General features: G+C 45.5%; 2 gene segments (V, D, J or C); both read left to right on the top strand.

Moving 5' to 3' along the window:
* The first annotated feature begins 398 nt into the window (after window positions 1-398).
* On the top strand, window positions 399-880 carry LOC101546175 (immunoglobulin heavy variable 1-3-like). The segment is given in 2 exon segments: window positions 399-485; window positions 564-880. Coding segments are annotated over 2 exon segments (363 nt in total).
* Window positions 881-19,241: 18,361 nt separating this feature from the next.
* Window positions 19,242-19,720, top strand: LOC101552520 (immunoglobulin heavy variable 1-69-like). The segment is given in 2 exon segments: window positions 19,242-19,325; window positions 19,404-19,720. Coding segments are annotated over 2 exon segments (375 nt in total).
* The last annotated feature ends 2,834 nt before the right edge of the window (window positions 19,721-22,554 follow it).

The following is a 22,554-nucleotide window of genomic DNA, read 5'->3' as shown; positions in this document are numbered from 1 at the left end:
TGGAGCATTAGGATGGTTTTGTAGTCTCCCTGTAGTATGCCGTGGGGAGTTACAGGATCCCAGAAATAATCTCAAAGCCCAGGTGTGTCCAGATGTGTCCCGGTCATACAGATGTGGAGGGCCCTGAGAGGAAGGTCCTGAAAGGGCTTGGCCCTCCGGAGGGGGAGCTCTGTGTGCACAGAGTCCTGGGACAGGGCAGGTCTCATCTCCTCAAACAAGGATCACCGTGGACCTCTAGCCTCCCCTTGAGTATGGACCCAGTGGCTTTCACCTGACCCTCTTAGGTCGACCAGGCTTTCAGCTATGAATTCTAGCTCTTCATAAATATGCAAATATCACGAGGGACACTGAGTTAAATACAGATGTGTCTGTGTACTGACAACCTCACACAGCAGACACACCCACACCTTCAGAAGCCCCTCAGTGCAGAGTCCCCACCATGGACTGGACCTGGAGAATTCTCATCCTGATGGCAGTGGCTGCAGGTAAGCGTCCCCATTCCTTAGGCTGAGGGAATGGGGCCAGTCAAATGGAGTCCACCCACTCCTGTCTGCTGTCCACAGGTGTGAACTCACAGGTACAGCTGGTGCAGTCAGGGGCTGAGATGGCAAAACCTGGGACATCAGTGAAGATCTCCTGCAAGGCATCCGGATATACCTTTGCCAGCTCCTACATGAGCTGGGTGCGGCAGGCCCCGGGACAAGGGCTCGAGTGGATGGGATGGATATACCCTGGCAATGGTAATACAAACTACGCACCGAAGTTCCAGGGCAGACTCACAGTCACTGCAGACAAGTCCAAGGACACAGCCTACATGGAACTGAGCAGGCTGAGCACTGAGGACACGGCCGTGTATTATTGTGCGAGAAACACAGTGTGACAACCACATCCTGAGTGTGTCAGAAAACTGAGGGGGAGGCAGCTGTGCTGGGTGAGGAGATGACAGGGACGCTGATCCTCCTGACTTCCTCCTCAGAGAGTCAGGGTCTGACACACAGAATGGGGCTCACAGGGTAGCCTCATTTAAGGAAGGACTCAGGATCTCTCTCTGCCCTTCAACAACAGCCCAGAGGAAGATGGCTTCTCTCTAGAACACCTGGAGTCACTCATCTGTTCTTGCTGAATTTTGCACTTCCCAGACACTAGTGGAAAAAGCACATGTAAATATTTTGGGGGTTTTCAGGTTCTTGAATTGTTTCCTCTTGAACAGTACTTCACTCCTGTTTGCTGTATGACAGAGCTCCTTGTGTTTCACTGTTACTACAGGAGCTTACACATGTCAGTGTGTGCTGGGAACATTACAGGTTTGGGTCCATAGCTCCAGCCCCAGGAAAATCTTTGATTATTCCACATTGTTTTTGGCAAATAGACCATGTTCTTTATTAAATGTAAATAAATGAACATCAGTGCTGAGCTTCATTTCCATTTCTCAGCATCACGCATGTGGCACTTGGCAGGACCCGCATGTCACAGGACACCAGCGATGGTGGAGTGACCCAGGTGCATCAGCGTCTGTGCCTGTCTACCCCTCATTTCCTGACCTCCTTCCTGTAATTTGTCCCTGAAGACATGGACATCCCTGTGCCTAATGCGTAAAACTAGAAAGCATCCCAGCACCTAAATATGCACATATTCACCTGCTGTGGGCCAGCAGGAAATCCTTTTCTCTGAGATGGAATCCTGGTGTTGGGAGACCCCTCTGAGAGGCTGTGAGCCCCGCCCTGTGTGCGTATTTGCATTTTCTTATCCTGAGCTGGAATCCCGCCTAAAGACAAGGAAAGTGGGGGTGACACTAGGATAGTGCCCACGGTCAGAAGTCCAGGATCACATGGCGTTGGGTAATGAGAGGGTGTCTGTGTCCTGTCCCAACCCTTGCTGTGACGGTCCTCTGTGATCATGATGCAGTACAGTGAACCCTGTGAGCCTCTCCCTCTGTCCCTGTGACCCCTGACCTTGGAGGCGTCATGCCTGTACTGAGGAGATGTTTCACTCAGAGAGGGCAGAGACACCAGGGGGATATGTGCGGAGGGGCTGAACCCTGAGCGACCACAGCAGCTGGTTCCTGAGCATGGTCCAGGGGATCCTGTTGGCAATGCCAGAACTCAGCGCTTCCAGCTGAGGGGAGGTGGTGCCTTAATTTTCACCTGCGGTAAAATTCCTAGGAAATAAATGTTGTTTATTGAGCCAGATTTGGAAGTAGTTTGAGATGCAAAATGAATAACGAAACAATTTTCTTTGGTATCTGTTGGCAGAGATGACAGACACCCAGAGAGAAATGCATGGACGCTTACCATTAAAAATGAGCCTAGTGTTGGGGCTGGAGCGATAGCACAGCGGGTAGGGCATTTGCCTTGCATGCGGCCGACCCACGTTCGATTTCCAGGATCCCATACGTTCCCCTGAGCACCGCCAGGAGTAATTCCTGAGTGCAGAGCCAGGAGTAATTCTTGAGTGTTGCTTGGTGTGACCCAAAAAGCAAATAAATAAATAAACAAATAAATAAGCCTAGTGTTAAGGACCTAGAGAAAAGAGTTTGACAAAACCCAGAAATAAAAACTAGAGAATTGGTACTTGGAGAGATAAGCACACCTCCCATTAGTGTCCATGAAATGTCCATGCAGACATGATAGAGGCCATGGGATGGGCTGCCACATGAGTGTTTGCTCACAGTCTTCCTGGAAACCCAGGGCATTGGAAGAAGCAGTATGAGTTTTTCTTCTTATGCTGCCCCAACAGCTCAAGATTTCCCTTTAAAATACCCCAAATTACATTAATAGTGGTGAATTAAGAGGTTATGAATCAGGGAGTGAACTCAGAGCCCAAAGGATAACACCCTTGTTTACTTCTCCAAGGGAAATTGCCTACCCACAACCCCACTGACACTTAAAGAACCCAGCTGGAATTTTGTTCCAAATATGGGCACAAATGTGCTCCAACAGAGGACAAGGAAGATCAAAAAAGCAAAGACCCTAACTGAGGGTCAGCTTCAAGAACATGTGTGTCAACACATATCTATGACGGTCAGAGGCACCTTTACAGGGGGTCAAGACCAGAAATGAAGCTTCTGTGATGGTCCCTGATGCACTTTTCTTATCTGTGCCCAAGAACAGACTCCTATGTGGGATCCTGGGTCTTAAGCTGCTGCTTACCACAGTACAGTGCCTCAGTCTACCCTCATATCTTTCTCTGTACATGGTGCCAGTCTCTGATGTCACCTGGGAATTCCCAAGTTTTCAAGGCGACAACCACTGGCCTTCTCATCTTAAAGTTCTTACTTACTCCTGAACACGGAACACATTTCCCTGGGAGATATTTTGTCAATAACACAATGCTGCTTTGGAGCAACTAAACGACTGAGTGGAAATTTCCATAATGACACACAGTGGAAACCTACCTCAGTAAGGGCATGAGAGAGATAGGACCCCCAGCCACTGGCAGAGAGGAATGCCGAGCACTGACTACCGTGAAAGGAATCTCTCTCATACTGATGCCAGAGACATCAGCTAGGAGAGGTCTCTGAAAAGTTGGGAAAATATTTCGGAATTATTATTGTCTTGGTATACAGGTTTCACGTTGCTAACAATGAACTATTCCATCTTAATTACTCAAATGGCAATTTTGGTAATGGTAATCAAATTCACGGATCAAAGTAAAATTCTCTTCTGCATAATATATCAAAGTCTCTTGTCAGAGGTTACGATTATTTTGTGTATAATAAACTAACGTATCTGCTTGATACCTATATTCAGGATTTTTACAGGTTCAGAATCATATGGGAGATGACTGTGAAAACCTTTCCATGCCAGGATAAACATTAAAATGCACATGAAATTCTTTCATGGATGAATTATTTGTTTTTTTCTTTCATATTAAACCATTTGGAACCCACTAACTCTTCGTGGATTCCTGCTGTCCTTCTGGGCATGCAAATTCTGTGTTAGATGCAGTGTCCTCTGGGACAGCCTTGTCAGCACCGTGAGTGAGCACTGGGCAAGGATGGTTTCCCGCATAGCCTGACTTGCACAGACCTGAGACAGACTGTGCCGGGCCTGACGTGGACCCGGTCCTGGCAGTGCATCCTATTCGCATCCGGATTGCTCTCCTGGTCACGGTGACCGTGTGCCAGGGCTTGGGCCAGCAAGGCTCCCTAACGGGCAGTTGACGGGCAGTGCGAGCTATTCCCTGTGGGCGCAGGGAGGCAGGCGGAGGCGGGTGGGGAGGTCCGCAGCCCTGCACGCCCAGAGGCCCGAACCCGCGGGACAGGCAGGGACAGTGACCGCCTGATGCCACCGAGGACAGTCCTGTCGGGTCGGAGGGAAGGAGAAAGACCCGGAGCGTCAGGGCCCCCCGGGGAGCACCTTGGGGATGAGGCCTGATCCAGACGCGGATCCGGGTCCTGCAGAGGCCGGGCGGGAGGAGGCCACGGGTAGCGCTGCCCACGCGGCCCCAGCGTGGACACAGGAGCCCCGGGACAGGCCCGAGTGGACACCGGCTCCCGCTGACCCGTCCAGCAACCTCGCCGGACTCGGGCTGCCCGGGGGCGCCCGGCCCAGAGAGGGTCGGCCGGAAGGAGCAGAAGGGGCGTGTGGGGGCGGGGCTTCCCCGACCTTTGCCCCTTGACCTGGAAACAGCTCCTCCTGAGGGCTGGCAGCGGAAGCGGGCGGTTCCGGAACCTTCCAGAGCTCCTGTGTCAGGTACCAGATGCTCCGCCCTTCTACCCCTCCTCTCCTACATCTCTCTCTCTCCCTCTCTCTTGCGCTCTGTCTCTCTCTCCTTTTCCCTCTCTCTCTCCCCTCCTCTTCATCCCTCTCTCCCTAAATTCCCTCGCTCCCTCCCTCTTTGTCCCTCTCTCTCTCCCTCTCTCTCTCTCTCCCTCTCTCTCCCACCCCATCCCGTCTCTCAGCCCCCTTGTCCTTGTGTCCTTCCTTCAATCCTATCCCTTGGCCACTGGAGCTTCTCTGAGGGACCGAGTTGTACATGCTGGACAGTGGGACACAGCTGAGGCGCCATCTCCTCCTGTGCTTTCCTCCTTTCCTCTGCCCTAGGGAGACCCCAATTGCCCTGCGTTTTCTCTGTTTCCCTCTGCCTGCATGAGGAGTTCGGTTTTTCTCTGGTTTTCCGGAAGGCTTCAGAGTGGAGGCTTGGCCAAAGTCTGGACCCTAGCAGGGAGCTCAGCCCTTGGGCAACATGAAGGGGGAAAGGTTTTGGAAAGGATGCATGAGCCCCTTTCCAGGCGGACCCTCAGCTTCCCTCATGCAGCCTCTGTCACAAGGTTTCAGCAATGTATATGAGTCTCACTATTCTACCTGTTATATCTGCTTTTGAAATAAGAAATATTTTTGAACCCCAGTACTGAAGAAGAGACTCATTGTGTGGGCATAATAAGGCTAAAAGGATAAGCCAATTGCTATCCTATGAGTCAGATGACCCATAGGATAACAATTGGCTTATCCTTTTAGCCTTGCCACCAGGGAACTTAGGTTTGTCGGGTTACACTAATCACAGTGTTCCTGAGTCATTCACATTCCGTTGTTTATCTGTAAACTCTTCTCTGCACCTTCCATCCCCACCAGTTAATTACCTTTTCCCTAATCAAATTCTGTTAGCTTGTAAGATAAGATCCTTATAAGGACACTGAACTTGTAAGTTATGTCTTTTGCATAGACTTAAAGCAGTGTCCTTTCTCTATGGACACAGGAAGACAGTTAATATTATGCTCTTATAACTTGGGAGTTGATTGACTCCAAATAATATTTATTCCTGGGCATCTGCTTTCTTGACTCAGTTGCCCTTAGTTCCTAGCACACCAAAAGCAGGATCCCGATGAGGGACAAAATGGACCCAGGGCAAGCTGTGAGCTATCCTGGCATCAAAATGGGCCAGGCCAAAATGCCACAAAACTCAAATATAAGTTGAGAGCATGATCATGGACAAATGTTATCATGATCCAAAAGTAACGACGAGATCAGGACCCTGCTGTGGTTAGGAAAACTAACCTGGCCTGAGGCCTGTGGTCTGGAATATATAGTGAGATGTCCTCAGGAAGAACCAAACTTTAAGTTTGATATATCTCTTACTGTGCGCATATAGAATGACATTGTTAGAAATACTAGAAGTAGATTTACTACAACTAATTAAGTGGATTACAAGCTGAGGAAAGAAGAAAACAGCACACCCTGGATGGCATCCCACCCTTAAGTGGATCTCCTAGTAATCTGGAGTAATCTCTTTAGATGAGATTTTGTTAATCTCCTGGAGGAGTGGTCTTACCACTCTTTGTTGATTTGTTAATGTTCAACCCATCTTTGTATCATCACCCTAGGAGATTGCTATATAACTAAGACCATAAGATCAGAGGAGACTCCAGAGAGAGAAGCAGAAGGTCTCAATAGAGAGAAGCAGAGGGCCTCCAGAGTGAGAAGCAGAATGGCTCCATAGAGAGAGATAGGTAGAGATCAGAAGTAAGACAACAGAGAGAGAGAGAGAGAGATTGGAAGAGACCAGAGGAGAGACTACAGAGAGAGAGTAAGAGATAGACAGAAGAGAGCACAATGGCACACAGAAGCAGTGCATAAAGGAGGAGGTCGGGAGAAAAGGAGAGTCAGCCAGAGGAGGAAGAAAGAGTCAGGGTGTCGTCAGAGTGAGAAGCGGTCAGAGTCAGGATCCAGGGAAGAGAAAGCAGAGAATGGAAGAAGAAGCAGAGAATGGAAAGAGGAAGAGTCAGAATCCAGAGTCAGAATCCAGAGTCAGAATCCAGAAAGTCAGAGAGAGTCAGAGTTAGAATCCAAGGATCTGGGATCTAGGAATGAGAGGTTAGGAAGGAAGAGTGTGTGATGGGAGAGACGAGAGATTGAATAAACAGACAACTAGTCAGCAACCAGCTTGGTCCTCATTCTTCTTTCACCTGCCTACCATCAACAGCCATCCTGATCCAGTCCATAAACAGTGACTTGAGAGCACTGAATGCGGGCAGCGAGTGAGAGAGAGAGACAGAGCTGCCCCGAGAGCTTGCTGACATACATCACCCTTCCTCATGCTTGCATGCATTTTTTACAGTGACCTACATACATCTCCAATGTGAACAAATAAGAAGAAACAAATATATCTATACTCTGGGCAATCAGGCTGGCGTGATAAATATAAATGGCATTAATAAAAATTTCAGGAGATGAAATGAAAAACTTAATCAAGTGCCCTCAACATTAGAGTAACAACAGCGGAAAACACAATCAGTGAGCTTGAGGATGAGATGCAAAAAACCTCCAGGCAACAACAAAATTTGGGAAAAGACCTAAAAGTAACTAAACAGCTCAGCAGAGAATGGATGTATTCAAGAAAAGCAACATAAGAATCCTCATAGTCACAAAGGGACAGGGACTCAACCCAAATGACATAGTAACAGTTAGAGACATCATTGCTGAAAAGTTCCCAGAGCTGGAGAACACAGGCATCCAGATCCAAGAAGCCCAAAGCATAACAGCTAAAGAAGACACTAATTAAATAACTCTGAGACATATCCTAATGAGAAGAACCAACACCATAAACAGAGACACAGTTCTGAAAACAGCAGGAACAAAGAACAAAATTACATAGAAAAAGTGTCCTAAGATTTACAGCAGACCCTTCTCTATTCCATCTGCCTTCTCCCCTCCGCTCCTCAAGCAGTCTTGTGTGATTCTAACCCAAACATGAAAGCTTGTAACTATCTCACAGTGATTCAATAATTTTTTTAAAAAAATTACAGCAGACCAATCAAATGAATCCTCTGGGTCCAAGATCTATAATAGAATATAGTTAAAAACTGGAGCTACGATCACGATCACAAAATCCCGTTAGTCGTCGATTTCTTGAGCGGGCTCAGTAATCTCTCCATTCGTCTTTTCCCTGAGATCTTAGAAGTCTCTCTCGACTCAGCCCTCCCAACGATGTCGCACTGGAGGCTCTTTCAGGGTCAGGGAAATGAGATCCAGCTTGTTACTGGATTTAGCATATAAATACACCATGGGAAGCTTGCAAGGCTGTCCCATGTAGGCAGGAAACTCTCAAAAGCTTGCCAGTTTCTCCCAGAGGGAGAAGTAGGCTACAAGATATCACGAGGCCGCAAATTTGCCGCGTGCTTCTGGGAGCTTGCTTTTAAGTCTCTGGATGCTGGCCATTGATGGGATTACACACACCTGGGTTCCTCTGCCAGTACCTTCATGCGTGAGGCCTGTTCGAACGTGTGGAGAGGGGCCTCGAGCATGGCTGTAGCTAGGTTCTGGTGGTCTTTGGCCGCCGGGAGCTCTGCTCGGGGTGGGGAGGGAAGCTGGAGCCCATCCCCTCTGAGGGGCCCCGGGGAAGACAGCGAGGCTGCGGGCAAGATACTCTGGAGCTACACCTACAATAATTTAGTAGTAGATTATCATTCACATTTGAAAGAAAGATACCATAATTCATGGATAAAGAACAGCTCAGAAACTTCAAAGACTCAAAACAATACTGAAAGAAAAACTCAAGAAGCTACTGTAAGGCAAGACAAACACAATAATCCTCTAAAGAATGATGAGGCAAAACCCCAAGACAATAATTTTTCTTAATGTTTTTGGTCTAAATACACGAATTAAGAGGCACAGGATGACAAAATGGATTTGAACAATTAAACCCAACGTTCTTTTTATTTAATAAAATTAAATTAATTTATTGTTTAAAAATTTATTGAATCACCTTGAGATAGTTACAAGCTTTCATGTTTGGGTTACAATCTCACAATGATCAAATGCCCATCCCTCTACCAGTACATATTCCCGACCACCAATATCCCGGGTATACACCCCACTTTCCCACCCTCCCTCTGCCTCTATGGCAGACAATATTCCCCATATTCTCTACTTTGGAGCATTATGGCTTGAACACAGACACAGAGCAGTCATCATGTTTGTTCCATTATCTACTTTTGGTGTGCAACTCCCATCCCAACTGGTTCCTCCAGCCATCATTTTCTTAGATCCCTTCTCTATTCCATCTGCCTTCTCCCCTCTGTTCAGGAAGCAGTCTTCCAGCTTTGGGGCAATCCTCTTGGCCCTTGTATCTACTGTTCTTTGGTGTCAGCCTTTGTAATGTTATTCTATACTACACAACTGACTGCAGTCCTTCTATGTCTGTCCCTCTCTTTCTGACTCATTTCACTTAGCACGATTCTCTCCATGTCTATCCATTTATAAGCAAAGTTCATTACTTCATCTCTCCTAACAGCTGCATACTATTCCATTGTGTAGATGTACCAAAGTTTCTTTAACCAGTCAGCTGTTTTAGGGCACTTGGTTGTTTCCAGATTTTGGCTATTGTGAACAGTGCTGCAATGAATATATTGGTACAGATGTCATTTCTACTCTGCTTTTTTGCATCCTCAGGATATATTCCCAGAACTGTTATTGTGGAGTCATATGGGAGCTCAATTTCTAGTGTTTGAAGGACTGTCCATATTGTTTTCCAGAAAGGCTGTACCAGTTGGCATTCCCACTAACAGTGAAAGAGCATCCATTTTCCCCCACATCCATGCCAGCACTGGTTGCTTTTGTTCTTTTGAATGTGTGCTAGTCTCTGTGGTGTGAGATGATATCTCATTGTTTTTTGATTTGCATCTTCCTGATGAATAGCAATGTGGAGCACTTTTTCATGTGCCTTTTGGGCATTTGTATTTCTTGTTTGAGGAAATTTCTGTGCATTTCTTTTCCCCATTTTCTGATGGGGTTTTAGGTTTTTTTTTTTTCTTATACATTCTACTAGTGTCTTGTATATCCTGGATTTTAATCCTTTATCAAAGGGGTATTGGTAAATATTCTTTCCCATTCTGTGGTCATTTCTGTATTTTGGTCACTGTTTCTTTTGAAGTGCAGAAGCTTCTTAGTTTGATGTAGTCCCATTTGTTTGTTTACTTCCACTTACATGGTCAGTACTGTTTCATCCTTAAAGATGCTTTTAGCTTCAATGTCATGGAAATTCTGACTACATTTTCTTCTATATACTTTATAGTTTCATGTCTGATATTGAGGTCTTTAATCCACTTTGATCTGACTTTTGTGCCTGTCATTAGACAGAGGTCAGAGTTCATTTTTATGCAGGTAGCTATCCAGTTTAAATCCAACCTTCTCTTTCCTAAAAGAAACACATTTGAATAGTTGGAGCAAACACAGAATCAAAGTCAAAGGCTGAAAAGAAATTATTTGAGCAAAGAACACATTTCAAAAGACTGATGTGGCCACATTAGTTACCAATGTCATAGATTTCAGGCTGGGCATGGTTATAAGAGACAGCAAAGTTCATTTCTTAATAAAGAAGGGATATGTACCTCAGGAAGAAGTTACACTTCTAAACACATATACACCCAATAGCAAATAGGAAAATACATAAAAAATTACTGATGCACTTAAAGGAGGACAGGTAGCAACACAATAGTAGTTGGAGACTTCAATAATGCTTTGTCACCCCTTGATAGAACAATTAGACTAAAACTCATCCAGGAAATAATGGCTTTAAATAAGGTATATATATATATATATATACATATATATATATATATAAACGGAGAATCAAATCAACCACCTGGAAACTACTAAACGACCAGTGGAACAGAGAGAAAATCAAATCAAAAGGCTAATGATTCCTGGTAACAAATGAAAATGAGAAAACGAGCAAGTAATACTAGTGGGACACAGCAAAGTATGGTTAAGATCAAAGTTTATAGCTCTGCAAGCATACATCAGGAAGGAAGAAAGGGCCCACATAAATAATCTAATTCCATGACTTAAGATCTTGATGAATGACCAACAAAAGAAGCCCAATCCAGATAGAAGGAAGGACACAATAAAACTTAGAGCATAAAAGCATAAATAACTGAGTGAAATCCCAAAAAAGAACCCAAAACCCAAATGATAGCAAGTACTGGTTCTATGAAAAAATAAGATCAATAAATCACAAGTAAGACTCGCAAAGAGAGAGAACTCAAATAAACTGAATCAGAAACAAACAAAAGATGGAATATCACAAGAGAAACCAAAGAAATTCAAAGTATCATCAGACATTACATTAAGAATCTTTATGCCATGATAAAGGTGAATCTAGAAGAAACAGATAAATATTTGGATAATCTACCAAGGTTGAATCTACCAAGGTTGAACCGAGAAGATTTGGAGTATGTGAACAAATTTATCACTATTGAGGAAGTTGAAATGGTAATTATGTCTTCCCTAAAACAAAAACCAGGCCGTTGATGCGTTCACTAGTGAATTCTTTCAAATGCTTTTCCAAGAAATTGAATAAACAGAAAAACTCCCATACAGATTCTTTATGGCAAATATCATACCGATATCAAAATCAGACAGAAATTACACACACACACAAGAATTAAAGGCTGATTTCCATGATGAACAAAGATGCGAAGATTCTCAACAAAATCCTAGCAAAGACAATCCAAAAATTCACCAAAGATATCATACACAATGACCAGATAGAATTCATCCCTGAATGCAAAGATGGTTTAATAGTTGCAAGTTAATCAACATGACACACCATGTCAATAAAATAAAAAAAATATAGTCATATCAATAGATGTAGAGAAAACATTTGATAAGATCCAGCACCCATTCATGAAACAAAAAAGCTGTCATCAAAATGAGATTTGACGGAACCTACTTTTCATATACTTTTTTTTTTTTTTTTTTTTTTTTTTTTTAAGAAATATTTTATTGAACCACCGTGAAAACAAAAAAAAAATACAAAGCTTTCAGGTTTAAGTCACAGTCAAATACTGATTAAACCACCATCCCTTCACCAGTGCACCCGTTCCACCACCAAAAACCCCAATACACCCCCCTCCCACCCCACCCCCCATCTAAGTAGCTGATGATATTCCCATTATTCTCTATATATTGAGTACATTTCATATTTCCATACAGAACTCACTATTGTTGATTGGAAATTTTCCCCAACAATCAGGCCTGCTGAATAAGCATCATCTAATAATTTCTCTTTCTTGGTAAAGGTGAAGATTTTGAGTCCGCGCGGCCGCTATCGCGGTTTTGGGTTTTGGGTTTCTAATATTTTAGCTCAGTTCACAGTCAAAATGGATGGCTCCAAGAATCTGCTCTGGTGCCAAAATGGGTTAGGAGACCTCAGGTTCACAGTCAGTAGGCGGGAGGCTCTGCTTCTCGTGCCGCGGCTCTTGGTTCATCTCTGGGCGGAAGGCGTGCCGGGAACACCTCCTCTCCCAGGATCACCTACAGGCTACGTCACTAAAGAAAGTCCTACCTCCTGGTGTAGGGGTCTTAGAGGGTGGCTCTCACCGCGTGGTTGCTGCCGCTGCCGCCATTTTCGCTCAGAAAAATGGGGTGGAGAGGGAAAAAAAAATCCCTCCCCGGGCTGCACGAGGTTGTAGTTCAGTTCGCAGTCAAAATGCATGGCTCCAAGAATCTGCTCTGGTGCCAAAATGGGTTAGGAGACCTCAGGATCACAGTCAGTAGGCGGGAGGCTCTGCTTCTCGTGCCGCGGCTCTTGGTTCATCTCTGGGCGGAAGGCGCGCCGGGAACACCTCCCCTCCCAGGATCACCTACAGGCTACGTCACTAAAGAAAGTCCTACCTCCTGGTGTAGGGGTCTTAGAGGGTGGCTATCACCGCGTGGTTGCTGCCGCTGCCGCCATTTTCGCTCAGAAAAATGGGGTGGAGAGGGAAAAAAAATCCCTCCCCGGGCTGCACGAGGTTGTAGTTCAGTTCGCAGTCGAAATGCATGGCTCCAAGAATCTGCTCTGGTGCCAAAATGGGTTAGGAGACCTCAGGATCACAGTCAGTAGGCGGGAGGCTCTGCTTCTCGTGCCGCGGCTCTTGGTTCATCTCTGGGCGGAAGGCGCGCCGGGAACACCTCCCCTCCCAGGATCACCTACAGGCTACGTCACTAAAGAAAGTCCTACCTCCTGGTGTAGGGGTCTTAGAGGGTGGCTATCACCGCGTGGTTGCTGCCGCTGCCGCCATTTTCGCTCAGAAAATTGGGGTGGAGAGGGAAAAAAAATCCCTCCCCGGGCTGCACGAGGTTGTAGTTCAGTTCGCAGTCGAAATGCATGGCTCCAAGAATCTGCTCTGGTGCCAAAATGGGTTAGGAGACCTCAGGATCACAGTCAGTAGGCGGGAGGCTCTGCTTCTCGTGCCGCGGCTCTTTTCATATACTTAAGACTCTACAAAAAATGCTCCTAGAAAACTATTTGTACATTAAAGTGGCAGGATACAAAATTAATATACAAAAATACATGGCTTTCCTATATATAAATAATGAAAGAGAAGAAAGAGAATGTTTTTAAAATGTCATTCACAGTAGTGCCTAGCAAAATCAAGTATCTCAAAGTCAGCTTAACTATAGAGATTAGTGATCTACAAAAAGAAAACTACAAAACACATTGTCAATAAATAAAATAAGATTCTATTAAATGTAAATACATCTGCTCATGGATTCGGAGGATTAACATTGTTAAAATGACAATACTCCCCAAAGCATTCTACAGATGATTCAATGCAGTTGCTATAAGGATACCCATGACATTTAAAAAAATTGATCAAAAACTCCTGAAATCTCATATGGAACAGTAAATCCCCATGAATAGTTACAGACTTTCGAGACTAAATGAAGATGGTAGATATTACCTTACCCAACTTCAAACTATACTCAAAAGTGTTAGTAACTAGAGCAGCATGGTACGGGAATAGAGACAGACTTGAAGATCGATGGAATAGTGTTGAATATAAAGATACACATTCTCAAAAAATAAGATCATTGAATCTTTGATCAGGGAAAGAAATGTCAAGTTGAGCAAGGAAAGCCTTTTCAACATGTGGTGCTGGAAAAACTGGCCAGCTACTTGTAAAAAAATGAACTTAAGAACTCTATCTATAAACACCATCCATAAAATGTCAGATTAAGGGGCTGGAGAGATAGCACAGCGGGTAGGGCGTTTGCCTTGCACGCGGCCGACCCGGGTTCAAATCCCAGCGTCCCATATGGTCCCCTGAGCATGACCAGGGGTAATTCCTGAGTGCAAAGCCAGGAGTAACCCCTGTGCATTGCCAGGTGTGACCCAAAAAGCAAAAAAAAAAAATGTCAGATTAAAATGGATTAAAGACATCAGCATTTAACCTGAATCTATTAGATTCATGGAGGAAAATATAGGCAAAACTCTCCATGACATTGAAGCTAAAGTCTTCTTCAAAGATGAACACCAATGACCAAGCATGGGGGAGCAAAGATAAACAGATGGAACCACATCAAAGTAAGAAGCTTCCGTACATTAAAAGAAATGGCGGCCAAGATAAAAAGACATCCCAAGAATGAGAAAAATTATTTATCCAATACCTATATTATAAGGAGTTAAGAGCAAAGATACATAAAACACTGGCAAATTTTACAAGAAAAAAATCCTACTCCATCAAATATGTGAAGAGGAGATATATAAAAAATTCCTCAAAGAAGAAATTCAAAGGCACATGAAAAAATACTCAACCTTACTAATCAGTAGGGAAATGCAAATCAAAGCAACCGGGAGATATCATCTCACCCCACAGACTGGGACATATCAAAAAGAGCAGGAAGAAGCAGTGCTACCGTGGATGAGGGAGAAAGGGAATTTTCTTGATTGTGGAAAAGTCCACAGGTCAGCCATTTGGGAAACAATGTGGAAATTCCTCTAAAGATTAGAAGTTGACATCCCATTTGACCCAGCAATAGCAATTCTGAGAGTATACTCTGCGTGCCCCACAACACACAGTAGAAATATCATCTGCACTCCTATATTCATTGCAGCACTATTCGCAATGACCAGAATATGAAAACAACCCAAGTTCCTGATAACACACAACGTGATAAAGAAACTATGGTACATCAACACAATTGAATACTGCTGAATACTGTGCAGCTGTTAAAAAAATGGAATGATTAAATTTGCCTATAAGTGGATGGTATGGAGAGTATCATACTGAGAGAGAGAGAGAGAGAGAGAGAGAACACATACAGGATCCCAGAGGTCAATAAAGGAGAAGGATAACTCACGTGATGATGACCAGATTTTGTGTTTGGACTTTTCTTCCTGTCAAAATCCTTTGCTATCTCTCTCCCTCTCTCTCTCTTTCTCTCTCTCTTTCTCTCTCTTTTTCTCTATCTCAATCTCTCTCCTTGCAATTCTATAAGTAAATTTCTTTAGAAAATACTATTTTACATCTCTCTCTATCTCCCTTTTCCTATTATTCACAGAGAGACAAAAAGTGGATCTCTGGGTTTTACTTCTTTAGTATTTCACTCGTTCTGCATGGGAAGATGTTTTCCAGACTTCTAACACGTCTGAGCAGAAATCAGAAATCAAGTATTTTCCCATTTGGAGAAGTCCATGTGGTCTCATGAACACAGCTCTCTCTCTCCCCTTGCATTTCTCTAAGTAAATTATGTATCACTGAAAATGTCAGAGTTCAAGGCATATGTGCTAAATAACTTTATAAATTGTATCCTATCCATTTCTAATTTATATATATTTGTCCTACTAATACTGTTATATGATAAATTTTTGGCAGCTGTGTTAGACTCATACTGTTTTTTGAAAAAGTCTTTATTAATTTATCACTGTCAATGTATCACTGTCATCCCATTGTTCATCGATTTACTCGAGCGGGTACCAGTAACATCTCCATTCGTCCCAGCCCTGAGTTTTAGCAGCCTATCCTTCCTCATTTTTCCCAATGATTGGAGGCTCTTTCCAGGGTCAGGGAAATGAGACCTGTTATTGTTACTGTATTTGGCATATCGAATACACCACGAGGAGCTTGCCAGGCTCTTCTATAATCTTCCCTAGTACTAGCAGGAGAAATACCTGAGCACACCCAACATCCAAAACACAGAGCTGGCACGATTATTACAGCAGGTGGGGCATCTGCCTTGCACATGACTGACTGAGCTTCAATTCCTGGCATCCTGTGATTCCTGTGGTCTGGACCTGGCACATGATAAGGCTTTTCATTGCCTATACTGTGTGACCTGCAAGTGCTCTAAATATCCAAATAAAGGAGCTTGCGAGATAGCTCAGCAGGCAAAGCCCTTGCCTTTTACTCAGTCAATGCAAATTAAACCCCAGCACCCCATAGGGTCCCATAAGTCCCCAGGATTGATCCCTAAGCACAAAGCCAATAGAAAGCCCTGAGCACTGACAGGTGTGACCCAAAATCAAAACAGGAAAATGTAGAGAAAACATACACATTCTTGAGTCTTTAAACTTCTTGTTTTGGGGTCAGTCCTGTTAATAGTGGGTGTCCATGTGGTGCCAGGGGTTGAACAGAGGACTCCCCATACAAAGTACAGGCTCCAGCCCTTAGAGTCATCTCCCAGGTCAAAACTTCTTAGTCTTTTATTGAGAAACCATGGTTGACAAAGTTAGTCATGCCTGAGCTTCAGGTATTATGATGGTCCAACATCACCTCACCAGTATCTACTTCCCTCCACCAATGTCCCCAGTTTGCCTCCCACCCACCAGCCTGCCTCTGTAGCAGTCACATCTTTTTTTCCAATTTTTGGCATTGTTTTATAATACTGTTACTGATTGGGCGTCATGCTTAACACTTTACCACTGTCCAGAACCACCTCTGCTGATCACCCATCAGTTAGCGAATTGTAATCTGGAAAATAATGGATTTTTTTCCTGCCACACCCACAGGTGCTGAGGGGTTACTCCCTGCTCTGCACTCAGGACTCGCTCCTGGCAGGCTGGGAGGAGACTGTATGGGATACCAGGGATCAACCCGGCTATGTTCCAGCCCTGGGAAAATGTTTTAAAGTAGCTGATGTGTGACAGGATCTTAGTCTGACTGTTTCAGACCATTTCAGTGTTTTTCTGACCATGGACCCCTTCTGACCTTGTCTCCTTCCTGAGGCCCCTGGTTCTACACTTCAACCCTCCATTTTCACCATTTCCACCTGTGACTACCTTGAAGTAGCCTGGGGGTCCACGTGGGGCATATAAGTAACTCTGGAATAAGAATTAACAAATTATTTGGGGTCTATTTTCCTTTGGAGCTTAAGTATGTTCAATGCTAGGTACCAGAAAACAAGAAGATACAGGCCTAACTCATATGTTTAGACTTTTCAAGTCTCTGGGAAAAGACTATCTCTACAAGTGAAGGTAAATAGGGACAAGAGCGACAGGGCATTTGCTTTGCAAGCAGTCGAACAAGGTTCATCTCGGGCATCCCATATTGCCCCCCGAGCACCTCCAGGAATAATTCCTGAGCATCGCAAGGTGTGACACAAAAAACAAAAAAAAGGGGGGGGGCTGGGGATAGCAGACTTAAAAGGCAGGCAAAATTTAATTAAATATAAAATTGAGTAACTGTTACAAACTTAAAATGCTGGGATGTGTCACTGCTAATACACAGTTTATGAAGTGAGATGAGGTAAGGAAAATGTTATAAACCTGATTGTGGTGATGAATGCACAATCTTGTGACTACACTAAAAACCACTAAACTTGGCATTTTCAATGCGCCAACTGTATGGCATGTGAACTAGATCTCAATTTTAATAGAATTAGAACTCTTCTAATTCTATTAATTTAACAAATGTAATATATTTTGGGGGGCAAAGCAATAGCACAGCTGGTAGGGCATTTGCCTTGCACGTGGCCGCCCCGGGTTTGATTTCTCCATCCCTCTCAGAGAGCCCGGCAAGCTACTGAGATATCACGCCCACACTGCAGAGTCTGGAAGCTAGCCCTGGTGTATTCGATATGCCAAAAACAGTAACAAGTCTCACAATGGAGACGTTACTGGTGCCCACTCCAGCAAATCAATAAACGATGGATGACAGTGCTACAGTGGTGCAATATATTTTTGTTTATATTAAAGTCTTTACTTAAAGACTTCTGTATCACTGTCATCCCGTTGTTCGTCGATTTACTCGAGCAGGCACCAGTAACATCTCTATTCTGTCCTGCGCTGAGATTTTAGCAGCCTTTCTTTACTCATCTTTCCCAATGATTAGAGGCTCTTTCAGGGTCAGGGGAAAGAGAACTATGCCATGGGTAGCTTGCCAGGCTCTGCCCATGCAGGTGGGACACTCTTGGTAGCTTGCCGGGCTCTCCAAGAGTTGTAACTTAAAGACTTACATCCTCTTTTAGTTTGAGGGTCCTTATTATTTTTATTTGAGTGAATTAAGTATGTATTGTATCACTTTTACATAATCTCAGCAAAGAACACTCAGTGTCACCTTTTAATTATATATATGGTTATTATAATATACATATATATATATACTTGATTAGCCAATATTTTCCTACGATGCATTTACCTGAGTCATTCCTGAGCACAGAGACAGGAGTAAGTCCTCAAAACTGCCAGGTGTGGCTCAAAACCCAAAACAAAAGTGCCCATTAGAGAATATAACTCATGAACAAGGCTTCTGAAGTGAAGTTTCAGGATTCAATCATTAGAGATTCCAAGGGGTTAAGGCCCCTAAAAACCCAGAGGTTCTCCCTGCAGGGTGGGGACCAGGCTGAAGGGGGAGCCAAGACCCAAGAGCACAGAGTTGCAGGCTCAAAGGGGTGCAGAAATGGGAGAAATGGGTGCAGAGATGTAGAAATCTCAGAAACGCAATTTCCTCCTTCAATATAAATAAGTTTTGCTTTTTCAAAAAAAAAAAAAGAAAACCAAACTTAAAATAAGTGTAGGACAGAGAAGGTTAAATTTTGCATACTTATCAATTTGTGGAGGAACATTTATCATATTGATAACGCAGTAAAGGCTGTATGCAGGTGGTGTTTCTGGACTTCTTAATATCTCCAAAGAAAAACACTGGGGCAATAGGATGTTTTTGTAGTCTCATTATAGTATTCCTTGGGGAGTTACAGGACCCCAGAAATAACTTGAAAGCCCATGTGTGTCCAGATGTCTCCAGGCCATACAGATGTGGGGGACCCCGATGGGAAGGTCCTGAAAGGGCTTAGAGGGGGAACTCTCTATGCACAGAATCCTGGGACAGGGCAGGATCTCATCCCCTCAAACAAGGATCAGAACGTGGACCTTTTCACTCCCCTTGAGGATGGACCCGGTGGCTTCCACCAGCCCCTTCTCAGATTAGACCAGGCCTTCAGCTATGAATTCTACCTCCTCATGAATATGCAAATTACATGGGGGACACTGAGTTAAATACAGATGTGTCTGTGTCCTGACAACATCACACAGCAGGCACACCCACACCTTCAGGAGCCCTGAGTTCATGATCCTCACCATGGACTGGACCTGGAGAATTCTCTTCCTGGTGACAGTGGCTGCAGGTAAGTGTCCCCATTCCTTGGGCTGAGGGAACGGGGCCAGTCAAGTGGAGTCCACCCACTCCTGTCTGCTGTCCACAGGTGTGAACTCCCAGGTACAGCTGGTGCAGTCAGGGGCTGAGGTGGGAAAACCTGGGACTTCAGTGAAGATCTCCTGCAAGGCATCCGGATACACCTTCACCAACCACTGGATAAGCTGGGTGCAGCAGGCCCCAGGACAAGGGTTAGAGTGGATGGGAGAAATAAACCCTAGCAATGGTAATACAAACTACGCACAGAAGTTCCAGGGCAGACTCACACTCACTGCAGACAAGTCCAAGAACACAGCCTACATGGAACTGAGCAGGCTGAGCACTGAGGACACAGCCATGTATTACTGTGCGAGATACACAGTGTGACAACCACATCCTGAGTGTGTCAGAAAACTGATGGAGAGGTAGCTGTGCCGGGTGAGGAAATGACAGAAACACTGATCCTCCTGACTTCCTCCTCAGAGAGTCAGGGTCTGAGACACAGAATGGAGCTCACAGGGTCAGGTTTCATCTGAGGGAAAGGCTCAGGATCTCTTTCTGTCCTTCAGCAACAGCCAAGAGGAAGACGGCTTCTTTCGAGAACACCTGGTGTTATTCAAATTTTCTTATAGAATTGTGCAGTGGAGTGTTCCAGATGGTACAGAAAGAACCACATGGAAGTTTGGGCTGGTGTCATTGAAGGTTCCTGGACTGTAGATATACCCATGGCTGACTTCTAATGTTACACACTTTGTTTAAAATTCTGTGTATCAGCAAGAAATCCTTTTCTCTGAGATGAAATTCGAGTGTTGGCCAGAGCCCCTTCCTGAGTTTCTGTGGAGCCCTTCCCCTCTGTGCATGTTTGTATCTTCACATTCCTGAGCTGGAATCCTGCCACTGGACAAGGGACAGTGGAGGAGATGACCCTCTATGAAAGGGACCATGGTCACAATTCTCCTAGCACGTAGTGGTAAGGAAATGGTCAGGGTCAGGGTCGTGAAGTCCTGATTTTGGGGGCATCTCAGCCCAGCTCAGGGGAAGGTCGTTACCCAAGCACAGACACACGGTCTGGGATGTGCCCAGCAGGGCTGGTAGTAGCATGGACCAGCAGACAGGATCTAGAGTGTGGCCTCAGGAGCTGCTCCCTCCACCCCAGGGTCATGCATCCAAGCTGAGATTACTTGGCGTCTGTCACTGTCACTGTCATTGTCATCCCATTGCTCATCGATTTTCTCGAGTGGGCACCAGTAACATCTCCATTTTAAGACTGTTGTTGCTATTTTTGGCATATCAAATATGCCACTGGTAGTTTGCCAGGCTCTGCCATGCGGGCGAGATACTTTTAGTAGCTTGCGAGGTTCTCTGAGAGGGAGGGATATGCAGGTCGATAGCATGCATGGCAAAAGCCCTACCCTATGTGCTATCGCTCCAGCCCTCCATCCAGAATAGGTCCAGTACCTGGGGTCTGATCTCCAGCAATCGACCAATATTCCTGGGAAATACATGGTATTGAGTGAGACATTAATCCTGTGCATGCCTTGCAATCTGGGAATAAAAATCAAAATTTATCACTTTCAATTGATATTGAGGAAATATATCCATGCACAAATTCATAGAGTAGATGAGTAGGAAATGGCTTTATATGTATGTATGTATATATGCATATATGTGTGTATGTATGTATATATGAGGAGGTCAACAGTCTGGTTGAGCCCTAAGCCATTGAAGTGCTGTTCTATGAGGCTAATGACATCCTCATCAGTCTGCGAGAGCCACTTCTTCTCTTGAGGCTGCTGCCCAGGTCGGGGTGGCCAGCGAGGTGGCGGTGTTGGCAGCGGCAGCGATGGTGGCCAAGGCGGCGGCGGTCCCGCTGGGGATCGCTTTATTGACGTTGAGGCTGTTGTTATTGTTGCTGGCAGCGGAGGGGTCGGAAGGCAGGAGCCCACCGGCTTGGGCCAGGTCCCCCTGCGGACGACGACAGTGATGGGTACGACTACCCGTTCTGGGCCCACAGGCAGGCGAGTTCCAGGGTCTGTCCCTGGCCCCCGCCGCCCCTGCCGCCTCCTCCTCCTGCTCCGGTCCGTTGGCCTGCATGACGCTGCCACTGACCAGGCTGGGGCTGCTACTTCGGTGGGGGTAGCGGCAGGACAGTAGCGGGGGGTGGAGTCCCACCACTACCACCACAGAGGAGGAGGAGGCTGATGCTGACACCAAGGATGAGGACGACGAGATCGGAGGGGAGAGGCCTGCTCTGCCTGCTGGAGTCCTGGGCTCTCCTGTTCCCTCCACCACCGAGGCTTGGGGTTTCTTCCACGGGGGCGGGGAGGCTCTGCCAGTGTCAGAGGAGGAAGCAGAGGCCAGAGTTTCCTCGGGAGAGAGGCCATGGTGGGAAGCCAAGGGGCGAGGTGGGGGAGGAGAGGTGGAGGCCTGGGAGAAAATCGGGGCTAGGGGCTGGGATGGTGGGAGGGATCAGCTAAAGGGGGCCAGTGGCTGGGAGGAGGGTGAGGAGGAGGCAGAATCTCCTGCCCCCATGCCAGGCTGTCTTCAACAGGGCCCCCTCGAAGGGTGGCGGGTTGAGTTTTCCTCCCCACCCCAAGCAGAACCCTGGAAGCCGAAAACCTCCAGAACCCAGACACAGCCATGCTCAAGGTCATCCTCCACACATTCGAACGAGCCTCACACAGGAAGAAACCGACAGAGGAACCCAAGTATGTGTGGCTTGTGGCTGAGATTTCCAAGCCTGTTCAAATCAGGACTGGGCCTCCTCCATCCAAGTTCCCTGTTTTCCAGAAGCTTGACACTCACACCCACAAACTGCCTGCCACCCCGCATGCCGGGTAATCTCATAAATAGCCAAGATCTAGAGACTATAAAACGAAGCTCTCGGAAGAGACCGATGCGGACCCTGGCAAGCTACCTGTGGCGTATTCGATATGCCAAAAAGAGTAACAATAATGGAACTCATTTCCCTGAACTGTGACAGGGATGAATAGAGATGTTACTGGAGCCCACTCGAGAAATCGATGAGCAATGGGATGACAGTAACAGTGACAGTGATATACACATATATGTATATATATATACACACACACACACACACACACACACACACACACACATATATCCCTAGGTCTAGTTCTCCCTCTTGGAAAACCCGGCAAGCTACCGAGAGTATCCTGCCACATGACAGAGCCTGGCAAGCTCCTTGTGGTGTTTTGATA

This window comes from Sorex araneus, chromosome X (genome assembly GCF_027595985.1).
Source record: "Sorex araneus isolate mSorAra2 chromosome X, mSorAra2.pri, whole genome shotgun sequence".
In the NCBI taxonomy this organism is placed as follows: domain Eukaryota; kingdom Metazoa; phylum Chordata; class Mammalia; order Eulipotyphla; family Soricidae; genus Sorex; species Sorex araneus.
The sequence above is the reverse complement of the archived record's forward strand: the minus strand, read 5'-3'. Positions and strand labels throughout refer to the sequence as shown.